We start from the raw sequence: 20,869 nt of genomic DNA, 5'->3' as shown, positions 1-20,869 counted from the left end.
CAATTTAGAGAAAGTAATACAGCTGAATGATCCGACCATGTGGTGGCTTTGATTTGGGAGTTTGAAAGGTGAGGGAGACCTACTTGGTTTACGAAAAAATAGTCTAGTCTGCTGTACATTTTTGTAGGGGCTGAAAAAAATGTGTAATCAATCTTGTCCCCATGGAAGTATCTCCAGGAGTCATAAAGATTATGTTCCCTTAAGTTTTTCCACAAAAATTGTGCGGTTTTCTTAGAAACGCAAACATTAATATTTGAACTATCTTTTAGTGGTTGAAGAGGAAAGTTGAAGTCTCCCCCTAGTATAACAATTCCTTTGGCCATGTCTACAAGTTTCTGGAACATTCTACGAAAAAATGGGATGTGCTGGACGTTTGGGGCATATATGTTAATTAATGAAACAGGGGTTCCATATAGAAGTCCAAAGACTCCCAGAAACCGTCCTTCAGTATCTTTGGTGGTTTGTATGTGATGAAAGGCTGTGTTCCTATGGAATAAAATGCTAACCCCTCTCTTTTTTTGTAGATCTGAACTGTGGTAATGCTGAGTGAAATGGGGGCCTAGATATTTAGGTTCTCTGTGCCTTTTGAAATGTGTCTCCTGTAGAAACAAAATATCTGCTTTCCTCCTAGATAAGTCAAGCAATGCCATTGAACGTTTGTTAGGTGAGTTAAATCCTCTAACGTTTTGTGAGATTATTTGTAGTGTGTGTGTCATGGTAGCGTATGCCTAACTTTATACCTGTCGTTTGAGACTATACCAGAATTGAAACCCTGTATATACCAGTAACCTGTTTCCTTTTGAGTATAGGAGAAACCTGAGAAAATGAGACCTGTATTGAAAACATAATAAATAAAAAATACAAATACAAATAATAACACATATCTTAACAGTAAACATCTAGTACTTAGCATCAATTTTCTAATAACACAAACTCAGGGGTATCCTAGAGAAACCGCGAGTGTTCTTGTCATAATTACTATAAGTAACACCAGATAACTTAATTTTGCCACCTAGGTGACCAACAAGAATGTCTTTGACTTAGTCCTAGAACAAAGTCTCTCTATAAGATTATAGGAATCTTCGCCCAAAGGCGATAAACAGGATTATGGAAAAGTATCACACATAGCATAACTTTTACTCACGAATCCAAACAGTCACATTCACGGGGATTCTGGTTCTGAGTCTTCTTCATCTTTATATGAGGTAGGGGACCCCATCTCCCCTCGCTGTGAGGGTGTAGCTGTAGAGTTCTGTTTTTGTGAGAGTCTACCTTTTTTTGTAGGTTGAATAGTGCTCCATGTTTCTTTTTTCTTCTGCGCTTGAGATTTTGCACTCTCCGACGGGTGTTCCTGCTGAGAAGGTGGTATAGGAGGGGGATCCAAGTCCAGTAATTTACAAAACTGTGGTATTTCTTGTGGGCTTGAGCAATTGACCCATCTGTTATTATGGATAACCATGAGTTGAAATGGGAATCCCCATCTATATGGGATCCTCTTATTTCTAAGGATGGTTGTAATTGGAGAGAGTTCTTTTCTACGTTGTAGGGTGCGGACTGCCAGATCTGCGTAGAATTGTAGAACAACACCGCGAAACCTTACGGGTTGTTTTTTCCTCGACGCGGCCATAAGGTTTTCCTTTTCTTGGAAGTTTTTAAATTTAATGATGATGTCTCTGGGGGGTGCTGTATCAGATGGTTTGGGCCTTAGCGCCCTATGTGCCCTCACCCATTGTATGGTAGCTGCATTAGGGTCATCCAATAAATGCTGAAATAAAGCTGGTAAATATACTGGAAGATCCTTAGGGAGAACTGATTCTGGGGCGCCTCTAATTCTTATGTTTTTCCTTCTATTCCTATTCTCCATGTCCTCCATTTTATCTTGCAGCGCTACTATCTGTTCTGATTGCTGTTCGATTGTTTCTTGTATGGCTGTCACATCAACTTTAATCATATCTTGGTTATCTTCTAGAGCTTCCACCCTAAAGCCCACAGTATGTAAATCTGGCTTTAGTTCCATCAGCTCTTCTCTGATACATGTTCTTACTATTTTAGCAATGTCCTGTGTAGAAGCCAAGGAGGATAGAATATGTGTAGGTATTTGAGTATGCTCCTCATTAGATGTTTCTGGAGAATCTTGTGAAGGGGCTGTGAGGTGTGGGGATATAGCAGTTGTTTTAAGGCTTTCCAGTTCCTTCCTCTCTGATGGGCTAAAGAATGAGCTGACTGAGTGTCCTTTAGTCTGTTGTGGTTTGATTGTTTTAACCGGTTTTACATTTCTCTTAGTAGCCATGATGTGGAAATTTGTAGTATATGACAAATTGTAAATGTTCCCCTTTCCGAATGATTTTAAGCCTGAGTTGTATTAGTGCAAGGGGTTTTGTTTATGTTAGTGTCTTTAGTGGGTAAAAGAGAAACAAAAGGAAGAGCAAGAAAAAAGCTCCAATACTGTTTCCAGTTGCTTGCTATAGTCGGGCACTTACTATATTATTTTTCCTCCCTTCCAGCAGCTTATCTCACAATTTTCATCATTCCTCAGAACTTTCCCCACACTTATCTGAAGTTTTCTTGGGCATAGGACTTACCCCGGCAGGGTCTATTCTTTTCAGATTAGAGGATCGTGTGGTTCTTCTGTGAGTGCTGCGCCACTCGATTTCCAAGATGGCCGCCGGACTGCAGGTCTAGACTTCTGAAAAAGCGAGCTAAAGTGCTTATTTTTTATCCATGTAACTCCGGAGAAGTACCGGAGTGTTCTCTGAGAGTTCCCAGCTCTGTTCCATCCAATTTGTTAGTGATAGGTTCATGTGAACCTACTGTAGGTCCGGTGTTTTGCGGTTCTCAGTAAGGAGCTCTGGGCTTAAGCAACTATCATCGTTGCGGCCGACTCCGCCCCCCGACTTGTTGACTTTTTATTATTTTTTGCTATTAATAAAGGTGTGATTATTTTTACACTTCTCGTCTCAGTCTGATTCCTGGCACCCTGACAGTAGGGAAGTGATATTTGACAGCTTTTCTGTGGTGCTCTTTGCCTCCTCCTGCTGGCCAGGAGTGATATTCCCAACAGTAATTGATGATGATCCGTGGACTCACCGTGTCATTAGAAAGAAATTATTTTTCCACCTTTGTTTGTATGTATGTATGTATGTATGTACTGTATATACAAAGTCATTTGCATTTTACAGCAATTGGAATAGCTTGCATAAAATAAAAAAGAATAATTTACAGAAAACAATATTTTTTTCTTGCTTTTATTTTTTACTTAATATACATTTATACAAGCCATAATAAAAGGCTATTTTGCAACAGTTCAGTGAGTTGTTACTTAGATTCAAGAATAACGCATGCAGTTTTACAAACAAGAGGTAGAAACACGGTATTAAAGACCTATAAATGCATATGTATGCATCTTTATATATTACAAGCAAGTATATAAATAAACACTTCCAAATTAATTGGCAGAATTTCAGATAAATAATGTAAAAATGGATGTCAAGTAAAGAAAAAAACCACATTGTCTTATTAAAGAATATTGGTGCAGTAGAGCTATGTAGCGTTGTTATCACTTCTCAGCTAAATCTGGTATTGAAAGATTGATCAGCTGATTTAAAAAAAAAAAAGTTGTATTCAAGTATTAAAATATGTAAGAAACAAAAACATAACAAATGACAAATAGTATAAAAATATATGAGTTGTTCTGAGGAACGTGCTGCTGAAATGCTTGAGCACTGATAGGAGGATTAAGAGTTCTGGGCAAGCTAGATGCTTAACGTGCACAGGGTTCCCCCTTACTTTTCTGACCTTTCAAAATATAGGACCTTATAGGTGACAAAAGTGTTTGCGTAAAAGTATTATTCATTAATCTAATAGCTGTCAATAGCTGTCTCTAACTTTATGGCAATTTGAAGTAGTACTGCCTTTTAGTAAAGTATATTACCAATAAAGTGCTCACTTAATACCTATAGCTGACTTCCACGAAAACTCCAATGAAAGGTAAAATGTTATTTTTACTAAGAAATATACAATGCATTTGGACAAATAATTATTAATTATATTATTACAAGGGTGTTAGAGCTATATACACCCTGAAAATATATCGTTAAATTGCAATCACAACCAAAATTCTTTAAAATTGTTCAGGAAGGTTATGAAAAAAACATGAGATACATAATGTGAACCAAGTAACTGGCACTGCTTTTTTTATTAGGTATTTCTGTATCATGGGTTGGCATTTTATTGCCAATGTATTTAACATTTATTTTGTTTAAATTTTTAAGCCATAGTGGGCATAGTATTTTTTGTGTCAAACAGACCTTCCTGTTGACACTGAGATATATGTATAGTAGAGACCACTGTCTAATACCTACAACGGTAGTAGTTTCACATACACAATTCTAGTGTACAGTATTGGTTTTCATCTCTAACACTGTCCATTAAAGAAATGTACATATATACGTTGTTAGTAAGACACCCAGAAGAGATCACAGGCTTCTATATACATGTCACATGCACAACCAATGTAAGCAACACCCTACTTGCATATAAAGCAATTACCAGCAAAATTAAATGCCATAGAGAAATGTAGTAGGATTGAGTAATCAAGTATTAGACAAATAGGTACAAAAAAAGTTCACAAGTACAAGTTTCTTGTACAGTTTGTAAGGTTTTCAGGAAGATACATATTTAAAGTCTAAACATGTCTTTGATACATACAATGAAATATTTTTTTTCAATAAGTCCATTGTGCCATTTGTATAAGAGTTCCTTAAAGGATAATTCATTTACAGTTTTAGGAAATTAGTGCAAAATAAATTGGTTTAAAATTAGATTAGTTAATGAATCCACATCAAAGAAGAACAGTTACATTATTTGGGGATTTCACATAGATGAATTTTATTTTCTGCTCCTACTCAGTATAAAGTGCATATCCCCTCATTTTCTTATGATGCATTCCTAGAATCTTGCACAGGAAACACCAGAAAATATCCATTCTAAACCATAGTCTGTAGCTGCTTCACTACTGTGAATGGTTCACTACTCACTCTTCAGTTCTCCAAGCAACTTGTCCATGAATATAATGTATTGAGATCAGCATTACTTTCCATCCCACACTGACACTGAAAGGCCTGTTTTTTTCCTGTTGGAGTAGGCGAGGGTAATAAGTTTAATAAACTAAGGCAGCTCTTCTGTATACTCCATCTTGAAATGTGATTATCTGCTTTATTTCATTTTCCTTGGAAAGCTAGAAGAGATTTTGGTTCCTCCATTTGTCTTTTTGTTTTACGTAGAGTAACAGACAAAACTAAAAGTACTAAGCTAAGTGGTCCCTTGTTTTGCTGCTGCCTGGTCCAGTGGGTAGCCACTATTCATATACTGCATAGCAGAGTGCAGACAGGCGACTCTCCACATTTGCTTTATCTGTAAAAGAAAGCAACAGAATTAAAAAAAATGTTCACTAAACACAACTTAAGTACATTAAATTAACTATTACACTCATATACACTGTGATAAAAATATTTCCAATAAATAATATAAAAATATTTTTATAAGGGTTAAAAGGTATATGGTATGTGACAAAGTATTTGACTGGAAAAAGGGCCATACTATGTAGCGAGACCCAGGAGGTTAACACCAGACAAGTCTGGGTGCAAAGCCCATAGGGAAAATTACAAAACAAATAAATCAACACCACACACAGAGAAAGTCTGGCACTCTCTTATGTCTAAATACTGTATGTATATATATATATAAATATATATATATATATATATATATATATATATATATATATATATATATATATATATATATATACATACATATACACACACACTTTGGAGCTATTTCCACTCAAATACATTCAAAAAAAGAAAAAAAAAATGTAAACAATTTTATTATTTTTAATATGTTTTACATTCCAATGTTCTTCCTTTAGGAGAAAATGTTCTTCACTTAGAAGTAATTTTCTCTGTATTTTTTAAATATATATTTCTATATATACAGTATCTGTATATATCTATATCTGTATACAGGGCCACCATCAGGGGGTGACAGGGGTGACTCCTGTCAGGGGCCCAATGGGTCCAGGGGGCCCCATGATGCAAGAACAACTACTATTTAAAAAATAATAATAATAATTTTTTTAAAATGTTGGCAGCCAGGAGTAAAGCATTAGCATTTGAGATGATTTCTGAGTGTACACTAAACTACTTTGCACAATGTGAGACTGACTTGGCACTTAAGTTTGTACAGTGTGTGCCTGAGTCAGATGGCAGATCACTTTCATTTGCAGAGGAGGTAGAACTTACTTAGTAAATGTTTTTTATTTCTCTGTGCAATTTCGGATTGTAACTTCAGTGTGGTAGTAGCTGTATGGTGGGGCCAGGGGTCCATAAAAACATTTTTTTTAGCAATATGCGGCAGTGTATTTATGATTATTTGACAATGCTGTAGAAATTCTATATTTAAAGCCAAGCAGAAATGTTTCCTCCTCAAAACACAAATGGTAGGTGCCCTTTTGGCAGATATGAGTTTTTTTTTTATTACATTCCAGTTTACTGCCCCTTTATGTAAGGACTTTCCAGATGCAAGGAGGCATTTTATCTAAGATGTTTACATCTGCATAAAATGCTATACTCTCAGACTAAGATTGCTCAGTGTTTGAAATGAGACAGGTTAAGTTAACACTGTTCAGTTTACACTACAGCTGACTTAATTTTGAAATACATGCAAACAAGCCTAAATCCTGCATTTAACCAGATCTAATGGTATGAGACTGAGTACCACAGCTTATGGTTCCACCAAGACCATATAGAGTACAGCATTTTCAAATCCATAAGTACAGCAGACAGATTGGAACATTTGTACACCATATTTGAAGTGGTGCTCTTGGTTGGGGAAAATGGGGGGGGGGGGGGGAACATATGTCAAACTTTCAAAAGTACTTTTCTTCATCTAGCCATCTACCCAGATCATTAATGTACAATTTTGAATTCACAGAATTATTTTTGTTTGCACATTTACAAATATGATTCTTTAAAAAGTGATCTCTTGATTTCTGCAATTTTTTTTATCATGTATGTCACACACTGTTGATTTAGGGGATGCAATGTGCAGACATTTTATCTCCTATGAGTGTTTCTGTGGGTGTCTATGTTTATGTCTTTGTGCTTTTGTTTGTGTCCCTATGAGTGTGTATGTATTTTTTTCTGTGGGTCTCTCTGTGAGGGTGTGTGTGTATGTCTTTGTGCATTTTCTGTGGATGTCTGTGAGGGTGTGTGTGTATGTCTTTGTGCATTTTCTGTGTATGTCTGTGAGGGTGTGTGCGTATGTCTTTGTGCTTTTTCTATGGGGGTGTCTGTGTGGGTGTATGTATGACTTTGTGTATTTTCTCTGGATGCCTCTGTGAGGGTGGGTGGTATGTCTTTGTGTGTTTTCTGTGGGTGTCTCTGTGAGGGTGGGTGTGTATGTGTATGTATGTATGTCTGTGTTTTCTGTGGATGTCTCTGTGAGCGTGTGTGCGTATTTCTGTGTGTTTTCTGTGGGTGTTTCTGTTAGGATGTGTATATGTCTTTGAGTGTTTTCTGAGGCTGTCTCTGTCTGTGTTTCCTTGGGTGTATGTGCAAGTTTGTGTTTGAGTGTGTGTGTGTGTGTGTCCATTGTCTGTTCCTTTTTAGGACATTTTGAACTTACTACTGATTATTCACATCTTTCTAGAGACTTTGAGACTAATGAGACCTTTCCGGAAGTCTGTGTCTGAGTGTGTTTGTGTGTTTCTTTGTGTGTCTGCTAGAGTGTCTATATGTGAATCCTTATGTGTGAGTGTGTGTTTTAGTGTATGAGTGTGTCTGTGTGTTTCTGTTTTTGTGTGTTACTACCTTTACAACATTTCCAAGTTTGACTACACTTAAGAATAAAGTGCATATATATATGTTCTAGTCACTTGGTAAAAAAATGCACATGTCAAAGGGGGGGGGGGGTTGTCCCTGATCAATAAATAAGTCAGGGCCCCCAAAATTTCTAGTGGCGGCCCTGTCTGTATATAATTATATAGGTATAGATATATAGTTTACCAAAAAATCATCAGATATTTATAAGAATAAATATTTAAAAATAAAAAGAACATTTTTCTTCTTTGTAAAGAACACTGAAATGTAAAATATTCGGCTTTATCACAGTTGGTCTAATATGGTGTCAGGTTAGTGAGTGAGCGGTATTCGTTTTTTTTTTTTTTAAACAGCGTGCTCCATTGAAGTCTATGGGAGAAGAAGTTAACATGGTCGTGATATCCGAAGTCCTTTAGCTCGTGAGCTAACTTTTTATTTTCAACTTGTAATACATTAACTTTGAGCACAGCACAGTATTGAAAATTTTCTTAGCACAAGAATACAATTTTAAACAACATTCCAATTTACTTCTATTATCTAATTTGTTTAATTCTTTAGATAGCCTGTGTTGAGGAAATAGCAATGCACATGGGTGAGCCAATTACACAAGGCATCTATGTGCAGCAACCAATCAGCAGCTACTGAGCCTAACTAGATATGCTTTTCAGCACAATATATCAAGAGAATGAAGCAAATTAGATAATAAAAGTAAATTAGAAAGTTGTTTAAAATGACATGCTCTTTTTTTTCATTGTTTTTTTTTTTCCCTTGTTTTGTTATTTTTTTCATGTCCCAGTCTATTTTACTATGACAAGATAGATCTAGGTAATTACTTTCTTGCAAATTTAACATATGTAAAAAAAAAAAGAGAAAAGTTCCAACATGATGCAGAAAAATAGATTGAAGGAAAACAGAGAAACAGAAATAATATAAAGAGGTATTGCCGATTCTTGGGTTAAAGAATAAGAATGGTGGGTTAATTAGGCAATTGATTATGTATCATACATTTTTTCCTCTGTATTTTCTCTGTGTGGACAATTTTTTTTTAAATATGCTCTGCAAATTGTTGGATTGAAAAATAAAGATATAATAAAAAATGACATGCTCTTTCTAAATCATGAAAGAAAAAATGTGGGTTTCATGTCCCTCTAACTATAAGAAATACATGTGTGTGGGTATGTCTCTAGATTAAACTGAATTTGCTAACAAAATTACAGTTTAAAAGCTATTACAACATATTTTTTGTATGTAATTCTTTTGCAAAGTAAAATATCATGGGCCCAATGAATCCAAAGCTCTCCCCTCAGGTGAGATGATCTAAGAAGTCTCGTCAGTATAGTGTGGTCTCTTTAAGAATATTAGAAATGCAAACTTTAGATTGAGGACTGGTTATCTCATCATGGAGGATTCTGTATGTGAGAGACTCCTGCACACAATGTGAAGTTAAAAAAATCATCAGCATCCATATATGGAGTACATATAAAAAAATAAAAACTTTAATGTCCTTTTAAACCAAAATTAAAATCTGAACAGAAGCTTCATGTATGAAGCCGTAAAGGAGAATGTGCGAATAATTTGTATTCTTCATCTCATTTCATTCCTCGTCACATACTCACACTTGTGTACATTTTCAATGTCTGCTGGGCTCTGTAGAATTTTCGTTAAGCCTTCTAGCAGTAGTGCTGCTTTGTGGTAACGATACACAATATCCTCGGTTTGCTGAAACATCTCATCCAATGCAGCGGACTGAACCTGGAACCAAATTAAGAATGTAAAGTATCACCAATACACAATCATATCTATCTATCTATCCAGGAGTGGACTGAGCCAGGGTAGCAACTGCCCTCGAACCACTCTTGGTGATGGAATTAGGGCCAGTGCAGAAAATGCAGTGCCCAGCAGTCTTTTCAGTAATCCATTTCAATGTGTATCTGTCTGTCTACAGCATGTGTATATAAATATAGGGTTTGTTTATAGCTGTAGAAATATTCACACCATGCTGTCTGTCTCTAAACTGTCATTGACAGAGCTGTGCCTGCCCAACCCAATGCCCAATTTACTATGTACTATAGCTGGGTTGCTTCCTGTACTTTCCAGAAATACTGGTTAGTATAACTGTCCTACATGCATGTTGTACAAGGGTCCACATGATAACTAAGGATCCACTCCCATTTTTTAGTTTGTGATATTAAGTAAGACATTTTAAAATTGCTGTGTTGATATACCTAGGCCAATGGGCAGTACTTACCCCCCTGGACCAAAAGTTGCCAATCCCCTCCTGTATGTATCTATCTATCGTTGTAAAAATATCAGTACAGTCTACTAGACAGGGGGGAAAAATGTCACTTGCTCATTCAGTGCTACATATAGGAAAATGCCTAATGTTTTTCTTGATTTTTTTTTACTAGCCCAGGACTGGTGAACTAATGGAAATTAGGTTATTGGGGACATTTATATTTAAATAATTATAAAGAATATTTTTAAATGAACACAGTGGTGTTGATCATAATCGTTTAATAAAGTTTATCTTATGATTTTTCTACAAAATTCACCATTAAAAGCCTAAGGGACTTTTTGTAGATATATACTGTAATTTGTAAGATTTTCTAAAGAATTGTGATCAACCCTAATATGTCTTGACCAACAAGTCAAAAGCTTTAAATTAGTTTAACTGTGTTTGCATGTTGTTTCTATTACACGCAAGACATTTTCAAAATATGCACAGGCATAGGGTGTTTATGAGTATGTAATTTTATTGTACAAGGTGGGAAAATCTTAGAACAGGGGTGGGCAAGAAGTAGATTGCAGTCTACCAGTGGACTGTGTGTGAATTTTGAGGTGACCGTCTGGGAGATTTAAAAAGTCTGCATAATAAGAGAAAGATTTCTCGCACATCTAGATTCTGAGTGAAGAGCCTCGCCACCGTAGATGTATGAGAAATGTTTCTGTTATGCAGACTTTTGAAATCTGCTATGAGTCTATGACGGCGGTATGTGTACTTCAGCATCCGTGACGCGGCTGTAGCTGAACTCGCTGCTCCAGCTTTGGTTACTGCCTGTCCCAAACTCTCATACTTTTTGTCTCAAGAGCGGTCAGTCCATAGTACAGACTCTTTATGCGCCAGGCTGAGATAGTGCTCGGTATCCCTGGGTTTGGCAGTTCCAGGTCCTGCTCTGTCTAATATTCTGCTGCTACTTTCTAGTTCTGTCCTACATCACCATGCTCTGCTGGGTGAATGGTCTGGTGTTGCTTTTTTCCACAGGGTCTGTTACTCCCACTCAGGTTCTTTTACTTACTCTGTACCAGGCTTTGATTCTGCTCTCTTATACTTTCTGTGACACACTAATATTAGCTATACTTTGTGCTAGTTTCTGTAGCTTTCTGTCTCCAGAATTTGTTGTCACCAAATTGTGCAGGTCAGTGCTGTTATTGCTATACCAGTCTCTGGTTGCTGTGTAAGGCGGTACAGAGCCTGACGTTGTCACTGTCCCAACTATTTGCAGTAGTCTTCAGCTAGTAGTGGATGGATGGAGAGCAGGCAACAGGACCTGCCGCTAATCAACCTGACATGGTGTCCAACCAATAAAATTAATTTGTAGAATGAGTCTGTCTAGGATTGGCTGAGAATAGTTCATTGTCATGATTGTACCGGAGCTTTGGGTTTCCAATGTGTTCCTAGCTTGACTACTCCACTAGCCCTAGACTCGAGCCATCTTGATTTTGAGACTACTTATTCATACGCAGGTGCGGTACACAGATATGGTGGCTTGATGGTCCCAGCGTGACATAAAGAGAGAACTCTCGCATGAAGTAAAGAGCGCGGCTGAAATTTAAAGCTGTATTATTTGTGGCAAAAATAAAATTTTCAGCCAGCAGGTCCTATTTGTGACAAAAATACAATTTTCAGCCAGTGACTGGTGTTTGTTTTTTTAGTTAGGTGACCATGTCACATGGAATAAAATAAGAGGTAGCCCTTGCCTTACAAAAGTCTGCCCACCCCTATCAAGAAGAACGCTGGAGAAAGACATTACCCTATACTTTAGCTCTGGAGACTCCCTTCTAGAACAGACCAGTAATCCCACTACTATCTAGGGTGGTACAAGTACCCTTATTAGAAAGAGGTTGATTTGCTCTTTCAGGTTATGTTTAACAACCTTTTATATTAATCATATAGACACCAGACATTCTGTAGAAAAAAATGAAGTAGAGAAGACACAAAGGAAAGAAATAAGAGAGATAAACATCAAACATATCTGCTCACCATCTCCACTGCACAGTTATAGATCAGTTTCTCGGCAGTGACACTGTTAATTTCATCTACAAATCGTTGTTTATCTGAGAAGAACCGATTCAACGTTTCTGTCAATTTCTTGGACATGCTGATGCAGAATTTATATCGCTCATTCATACTCTTCACAACTTTAAAAGAAATAGTAAAAAATTAGTTTATTTCAAGCATCAACATATTATTAAAGTATATTATTGCAATGTAGTACTTTTCTGTAGCTGAAAATACTGAAAACCTATTGCAGTAAAATTTATAACCTGTATATAAATAGGAAAAATCCACATGGACACGGTGACATTATAAGTATTATGTGCAAATTAATTAACATACATTTTGTGCACAAAATTCTGCCATAAAAGTCTTGGAAGTTCATTTATTTTTAATTTACTGTTTAATTATGTAATTCATATGGAATGGAATCTACTCCATAATTTTATGCAAATGCCAGAATGAGAATGAACAAAAAAATGGAACTGCAGTATAAGCAGAGCTGTACAGTAGCAGTACAGACTCACAGACTACTGTGCAGTAGCAGTACAGACTCACAGACAGGCTACTGTGCAGTAGCAGTATAGACTCACAGACAGGCTACTGTGCAGTAGCAGAACAGACTCACAGACAGGCTACTGTGCAGTAGCATTACAGACTCACAGACAGACTAGTGTGCAGTAGCAGTACAGAGTCACAGACAGACTAGTGTGCAGTAGCAGTACAGACTCACAGACAGGCTACTGTGCAGTAGCAGTACAGACTCACAGACAGGCTAATGTGCAGTAGCAGTACAGACTCACAGACAGGCTACTGTGCAGTACAGACTCACAGACAGGCTACTGTGCAGTACAGACTCACAGACAGACTACTGTGCAGTACAGACTCACAGACAGACTACTGTGCAGTAGCAGTACAGACTCACAGACAGGCTACTGTGCAGTACAGACTCACAGACAGGCTACTGTGCAGTACAGACTCACAGACAGACTACTGTGCAGTAGCAGTACAGACTCACAGACAGACTACTGTGCAGTAGCAGTAAAGACTCACAGACAGGCTACTGTGCACTAGCAGTACAGACTCACAGACAGACTAGTGTGCAGTAGCAGTACAGACTCACAGACAGGCTACTGTGCAGTAGCAGTACAGACTCACAGACAGACTACTGTGCAGTATCAGTACAGGCTCACAGACAGACTAGTGTGCAGTACAGACTCACAGACAGACTACTGTGCAGTAGCAGTACAGACTCACAGACAGGCTACTGTGCAGTCCAGACTCACAGACAGACTACTGTGCAGTAGCAGTACAGACTCACAGACAGACTGCTGTGCAGTACAGACTCACAGACAGGCTACTGTGCAGTAGCAGTATAGACTCACAGACAGACTACTGTGCATTAGCAGTACAGACTCACAGACAGACTACTGTGCAGTAGCAGTAAAGACTCACAGACAGACTACTGTGCAGTACAGACTCACAGACAGGCTACTGTGCAGTACAGACTCACAGACATACTACTGTGCAGTAGCAGTACAGACTCACAGACAGGCTACTGTGCAGTAGCAGTACAGACTCACAGACAGACTACTATGCAGTACAGACTCACAGACAGGCTACTGTGCAGTACAGACTCACAGACAGACTACTGTGCAGTAGCAGTACAGACTCACAGACAGGCTACTGTGCACTAGCAGTACAGACTTACAGACAGGTGACTGTGCAGTAGTAGTACAGAATCACAGACAGGCTGCTGTACAGTAGCAGTACAGACTCACAGACAATCTACTGTGCAGTAGCAGTACAGACTCACAGACAGGCTGCTGTACAGTAGCAGTACAGACTCACAAACAGACTACTGTGCAGTAGCAGTACAGACTCACAGACAGACTACTGTGCAGTAGCAGTACAGACTCACAGACAGGCTACTGTGCAGTAGCAGTACAGACTCACAGACAGGCTACTGTGCCGTACAGACTCACAGACAGGCTACTGTGCAGTACAGACTCACAGACAGACTACTGTGCAGTAGCAGTACAGACACACAGACAGGCTACTGTGCAGTACAGACTCACAGACAGACTACTGTGCAGTAGCAGTACAGACTCACAGACAGGCTACTGTGCAGTACAGACTCACAGACAGACTACTGTGCAGTAGCAGTACAGACTCACAGACAGGCTACTGTGCACTAGCAGTACAGACTCACAGACAGGCTACTGTACAGTACAGACTCACAGACAGGCTATTAGTCTATTAGTGCTCCTCAACAGATATTTTTCTTGTATAAATTAAATGATAACATTCTGATTGATCATTTCAAGGAAAGTGATAGCTTGCTCCTCATTCCTTTATGTAATGCAATGAGATGGTTAGAGTGGCTTTACAAATATTCAGTGGAAGCAATAACTCACCTTGTTTTACAGCAGTAGAAGGGGTCAGCTTTCCAGATTTGATTTGTGATTTGGCAAGCTGCAGGGATGATGCCAAGAACTGTGCTGCTTTCATGTATAATACCAGCTGCTCCACTTGCCTGTTAGATACAAAGAGATACTATTCTTATTTACACTGATCTGCCAGCCTGAAAGGTAAAGCTAGAGTATTAACCGCACTGAGGATTTGCGGCCACATTCATATCATAAAAAAATAAACACAAATTAGCTTGTAAGCAAAGTAGGAACACTCAAGTCAAAATAAACTTTTATGATTCAAAAAGGAACACAGTTTTAAGACACTTTCCAATTTACTTCCATTATCAAATTTTGCACAGTCCTTTTAAATTCACACTTTCTGAGGAACAAGATTCTACTGAGCATGTGCACAAGCTCAGAGGGTATGCGTATACTAGTCTGTGATTGGATGATGTCTGTCAAATGATACAGGGGGCCGGAAAATGGAAGAAAAAATAAATTTGTCAGAAAAAAATTCTAATGCTTGTTTGAAATTCAGAGTAGGTGTTAAATTATTGTCTTTTTATTATGCACTTGTAAATTATGCAATTCTACTGCATTGAGTGGTCCTTTAAAGGGATTTGAAACCCAGATGTTTTCTTTCATGATTCAGATAGGGCATACAATTTTAAGCAACTTTTTAACTTATTCCTATTATCAATTTTTCTTTGTTCTCTTGGTATCTATTTCAAAAGCAGGAATGTAAGCTTAGGAGCCGGCCCATTTTTCGTTCAGCACCTGGGTAGCGCTTGCTGATTGGTGGCTAAATGTAGCCTATCCCTTTAACAACCAGGAACACAAGCCCAAGCCAGTATCAGTTTAGTATCATCAAATTAAAGTAAAACATATACAAAAAAATGCTGCTCACAGATTCATTGGAATTGGAAGAATATGTGTAATAATACAAGGTCATAAAACCCCATAAGAATCATTAATAGTGCTGGGGTCCGTACAAATATATTTACACTACTTTTAAAAAAAAAAGTGATCCAAGACTTCACTGGTGGTCATTTTTTTAAGTAGTCTAAAAAATTATCTAATTTTATTTATAAATACTACAAATTACAGTTTGAATTTAAACCAGGCAGCTTTTACACAACAATATTGAAAAACACTTACTCAATTCTTTAGAATATGCTATTTATACATTCTTATAATACAAACACTATTTTATTTTTTGTGTGCACTGCCAGCTGCCTTAAAGGGACATTGAACCCAAATTTTTTCCTTTGTGATTTAGATAGAGCATGAAATTTTAAGTAACTTTCTAATTTACCCCTATTATCAAATTTTCTTCATTCTCTTGGTATCTATATTTGAAGTGCAAGAATGTAAGTTTAGATGCCAGACCATTTTTGGTGAACAACCTGGGTTTTTCTTGCTGATTGGTGGATAAATTCATCCACCAATAAAAAAAGTGCTGTCAATTGTTCTGAACAAAAAAAAAAAAGCTTAGCCGCATTCGTTTTCAAATAAAGATAGCAAGAGAACGAAGAAAAATTGATAATAGGAGTAAATTAGAAAGTTGCTTAAAATTGCAAGCTCTATCTGAATCACAAAAGAAAAAATTTGGGTTCAGTGTCCCTTTAACTTTACTGTTATTTTTTTACATTTAGAACAAGAATAACATTGATCTTTATTAGCAGAAAGTGTATCCGACAAAGGTCAAATCTAGTATAATATTGTATCAAAAACAGTGAGGTTATACCTGTTAAATTAGTCCATGGCTATTTGCAATTATAACGGGCGGAGTGAGTGTTTTTATTAAATGTTCTTGTGTAACAGTTGCTGGTTTGAACTATTAAAGGGACATTCCAGTCAAACTATAAATGCACATAGATTTATTGCATCTTTGAATAGAAAAATATTTTCAGTATACATGTATTGGCAAAAATGCTTCTATTAAGAGATATCACTGTTTTAGTGTTAACATTTTTCTCTGCACGTGCATGTGAAGCATAGTTAGATATTTTCACTGCACCCACATTTTAAAAAATGCAGCTGATCAGATCATCAGTGGGGCTTGCATCATGTCAGCAATTAACAAATTGAGTCTTTAACAGATCGTACAAGCACCTTAGGCTCTCCGAACAAGTGTTGTGTTTAAAATGCTGGTGCACGGTGCATACTTAAATACACTTTTGAAACAGCTATGGCTTTTATTAGAAGCATTTTTGCTAATGCATGTATATTACAAAATTGTTTCTGTTCAATACCGAAATGCACCCATGTGGTTTCCAATTTTGGCTGGAATATCCCTTAAATTGATTTTTAATAGTTACAAATAAAAGCTGAATTTCAGTTTAGATTCAGTCCTATCTTGTGTTCAACAAGTATTAAAACTAGTTATTCCACTTTCAGTTTGCTTTCAAGGTTTAATATAAAGCACTCGCTTGTCCAAAGAATACAAAAAAAAATATAATAAAAGACAGTTACAAATAACAAAATTGTGGCTGCAAAATATATTACACAAATCACAGTATAGTGGCAGACAACCAGCATACAGTGGTGACAATAGCTTGTGATTGGACACCTGCACTGTACGTGCCCCAGCTATTAAAAGTAGAATCCTCTGTCACATTTTTAATGGTTATAATAGTACTGGGGCTATCACTAAAAGGACTCTGAACGCTTCTGTTGTTCCTCTGCTATGAACAGTAAATAAATGTATTCAAAGGAATTAATAGCCTAAGAATAATATGTAGATGTTTTTTAATTTTTGTTAGTTATAAAAATATTAAAGGAAATTGAGTGAAATTTCAGTCTCTAAAAGACTGTTACCTTATCTTATCGCTTCTGCTAAGGCCAGTTCAGAAACATTATAAATAAAGTGATAAACTAACAATCTTACAGTGTTTTATGTCTCTTTAAATAGCAGTTAGATTGTAATCTGATCTCTTACCTAAAGCCATTCATACCTTGTGCAATTATTGTATCTGCATTGCACTGACTCATTTGTTACATGCTGGGTAAAAGTTCAGTCTTTAAAGAGACAGTCTACTTTAAAATTGTTATTGTTTAAAAAGATAATTACCCATTCCCCACTTTTGCATAACCAACATTGTTATAGTAATAATACTTTTTTACCTCTATGATTACCTAGTAGCTAAGCCCCTGTAGACTGACCCTTATCGCAGTGTTTTTACAAACTTGCATTTTAGCCAATTAGTGCTGGTTTCTTGTATAACCATTATCATTCTCCAAGGGTATCTATATGGCACACATGAACTGGCACTGCCTGGCTGTTGTGTAAGATTTAAAAAGCACCAAGATAAGGGGCAGCCTGCAGGGGCATAGAAACAGGAAATCTTAGAGGTTATAAAGTATATCAAACAGGATATGAAACCCCCCCAAAATGTTTTCTGATTCAGACAGAACAGACCATTCTAAAAAAGTTTCCAATTTACTTCCATTATCAAATTTGCTTTATTCCCATGATATTCTTTGTTGAAGAGATACCTAGGTAGTCATCTGCAGCACTACATGGCAGGAAATAGTGCTGCCATCTAGTGCTCTTGCAAAAGGATAACATTCTTGCAAAACTGCTGTCATATAGTGCTCCACAAATGGGCCGGCTCCTAAGCTTACGTCACTGATTTTCAACAAACAATAACAAGAGAACGAAGAAAAATTGATAATAGACGTAAATTAGAAAATTGTTTGAAATTGCATGCTCTACCTCAATCATGAAAGAAAACTTTTGGGTTTCATATCCCTTTAATAAAAAAAATGCAAAGCTGGGAAAGTAGTAAATATGTTATCTATCTTTTTAAACAATAAAAAATAAACAATTAGACTGTCCCTTTAAGGAGACATTATATTAATTATAATCTGCTAAACCACAATAATATTCTGTACTTACCCCCATTCTTTACTCAGTTGGCTTATCTGATCAACCACAACACTCTCCTGAATCTGATAAAGGGATACAGCAGAGCTGCAGACTTCTATGTTGCTCCCTCGGGATGCTGTAAGCTCTATTACACATTCTGTGAACATCAGCATTAAGTTGAGGTGACGCAGGGTGTCGGTGTGTTCTCTCTTTAATTGGGGAAAAAAATGAATATTAGTGAAGCAAATACATTGAACTACAATTTCAAACTGATCTCTCTTTTATAACCCATCATAATAAACCTATGATGCCGTAAAAACATTATACAGCCTTTGATATAAATATACAAATAAAAATGAGAATATGATCTCTATTCATATACAGGTTTTCTTTTCTTCTGGTTAAAGTTAATGTTATTATGAAGGTCACTGCAAAGTTGTTTGATTTGCTAAGTTTGATTACAAGAGGATACATTGTAAATTAAAGGTCCCCTTCCTTCCATTTCTCTAAGCATGTTTATTACAATATTCTTATGAAAATGTATAAATAAATATAAAAAAACTAATAAGGTTGATGTACGGTGTGTTTTGAAATGAGAATAAGCTCCAAATTATTTTCTGAAATAATTTTAGTACGGTTATTTTTGCTGTAGTTACCTCCATCAGAGTCTCTTCTGGAAGTTCAGGGGCCTCAAACGTGATGAAGTCTTCCAAGCTGGGAGGAGAGGTGCCATAGGACATATACTTCAGGCTGGGTGCAAAATCTGCCCCAGGGGGGGAGGTGCCCATATGAATACCAGAGGGTGAGCCCATGTGAACACGCCCACTGGTGGAGCACAAAGAACCGCCAGAGCTGTTTGATCCAACTACAAATAATACACACATATAAATACATTTTTATATATTATATATATATATGTGTGTGTGTGTGTAAAGTAAATATACACATGTAAATATATATGTGTGTGTAGATATATATATATATATTTAAATAAACATTCACACATATATATATATATATATATCAATGTAAAGTAGAGAACATATAACTTGTCCAAGATACAGAGGGAGGAGCACTTAAAAGGACATGGAAAAAAAACTCCAGGTTACTCCTTTCTCCTACTTTTCTTTAATACTTTAAAACTTAGCACCTTTTCATGAGAACATACTGAGGTAGGCTCAGGAGCGTGCATATAACACACACACACACACACACATATATATAAATATAGTGCTCAAGCTTTTTAAAATGGTACATTCTAACTAAATAATGAACGTTTTAGTTTTGACTTCCATGTCCCTTTAAGTTTATATAGTGTTTTGTTTTTAAATAGCTCTACCTTCACAATATCTGTCCTGGAATGATTTAAACCACTGAGCAAGTATATATATATATATATATAAACACACACACACATACACACACACAGTATTTCACAAAAGTTAGTACACCCCTCACATTTGTGTAAATATTTTATTATATCTTTTCATGTGACAACACTGAAGAATTCTTTGCTACAATGTAAAGTAGTGAGTGCACAGCCTGTATAACAGTGTAAATTTGTTGTCGCCTCAAAATAACTCAACACACAGCCATTAATGTCTAAACCGTTGGCAACAAAAGTGAGTACACCCTTAAGTGGAAATGTCCAAATTGGGCCCAATTAGCAATTTTCCCTTCCAGGTGTCATGTGACTCATTAGTGTTGCAACGTCTCAGGTGTGAATGAAGAGCCGGTGTGTTAAATTTGGTCTTATTGCTCTCACACTGGTCATTGGAAGTTCAACATGGCACCTCATGGCAAAGAACTCTCTGAGGATCAGAAAAAAAGAATTGTTGCTCTACATAAAGATGGCCTAGGCTATAAGAAGATTGCCAAGACCCTGAAACTGAGCTGCAGCACGGTGGGCAAGACCATAGAGCGGTTTCACAGGACAGGTTCCACTCAGAACAGGCCTCGCCATGGTCGACCAAAGAAGTTAAGAAGTTGAGTGCACGTGCTCAGCATCATATCCAGAGGTTGTCTTTGGGAAATAGACGTATGAGTGCTGCCAGCATTGCTGCAGAGGTTGAAGGGGTGGGGGGGTCAGTCTGTCAGTGCTCAGACCATACGCAGCACACTGCATCAAATTGGTCTGCATGGCTGTTGTCCCAGAAGGAAGCCTCTTCTAAAGATGATGCACAAGAAAGCCCGCAAACAGATTGCTGAAGACAAGCAGACTAAGGACATGGATTACTGGAACCATGTCCTGTGGTCCGATGAGACCAAGATAAACTTATTTGGTTCAGATGGTGTCAAGCGTGTATGGCGGCAACCAGATGAGGAGTACAAAGACAAGTGTGTCTTGCCTGCAGTCAAATATGGTGGTGGGAGTATTATGGTCTGGGCCTGCATGAGTGCTGCCGGCACTGGGAAGCTACAGTTCATT

The 20,869-nt window shown here is 37.2% G+C and overlaps 1 protein-coding gene across 3 annotated transcripts in view; it reads right to left on the bottom strand.

Moving 5' to 3' along the window:
• Positions 1–3,231: 3,231 nt before the first annotated feature.
• Positions 3,232–20,869, bottom strand: part of ULK2 (unc-51 like autophagy activating kinase 2) — a 439,206-nt gene continuing 421,568 nt past the window's right edge. For all 3 annotated transcript variants that reach the window (XM_053707357.1, XM_053707358.1, XM_053707359.1), the window contains 6 exons: positions 19,098–19,306; positions 18,472–18,650; positions 14,574–14,692; positions 12,142–12,299; positions 9,497–9,632; positions 3,232–5,412 (listed from right to left, as the gene is read on the bottom strand). In XM_053707357.1, coding sequence (XP_053563332.1) covers positions 5,357–5,412; positions 9,497–9,632; positions 12,142–12,299; positions 14,574–14,692; positions 18,472–18,650; positions 19,098–19,306 — 857 coding nt within the window. In that variant the 3' untranslated portion in view covers positions 3,232–5,356. The remainder of the gene's footprint in view (positions 5,413–9,496; positions 9,633–12,141; positions 12,300–14,573; positions 14,693–18,471; positions 18,651–19,097; positions 19,307–20,869) is intronic.

Source organism: Bombina bombina, chromosome 3 (genome assembly GCF_027579735.1).
Source record: "Bombina bombina isolate aBomBom1 chromosome 3, aBomBom1.pri, whole genome shotgun sequence".
Lineage (NCBI taxonomy): Eukaryota > Metazoa > Chordata > Amphibia > Anura > Bombinatoridae > Bombina > Bombina bombina.
The sequence above is the reverse complement of the archived record's forward strand: the minus strand, read 5'-3'. Positions and strand labels throughout refer to the sequence as shown.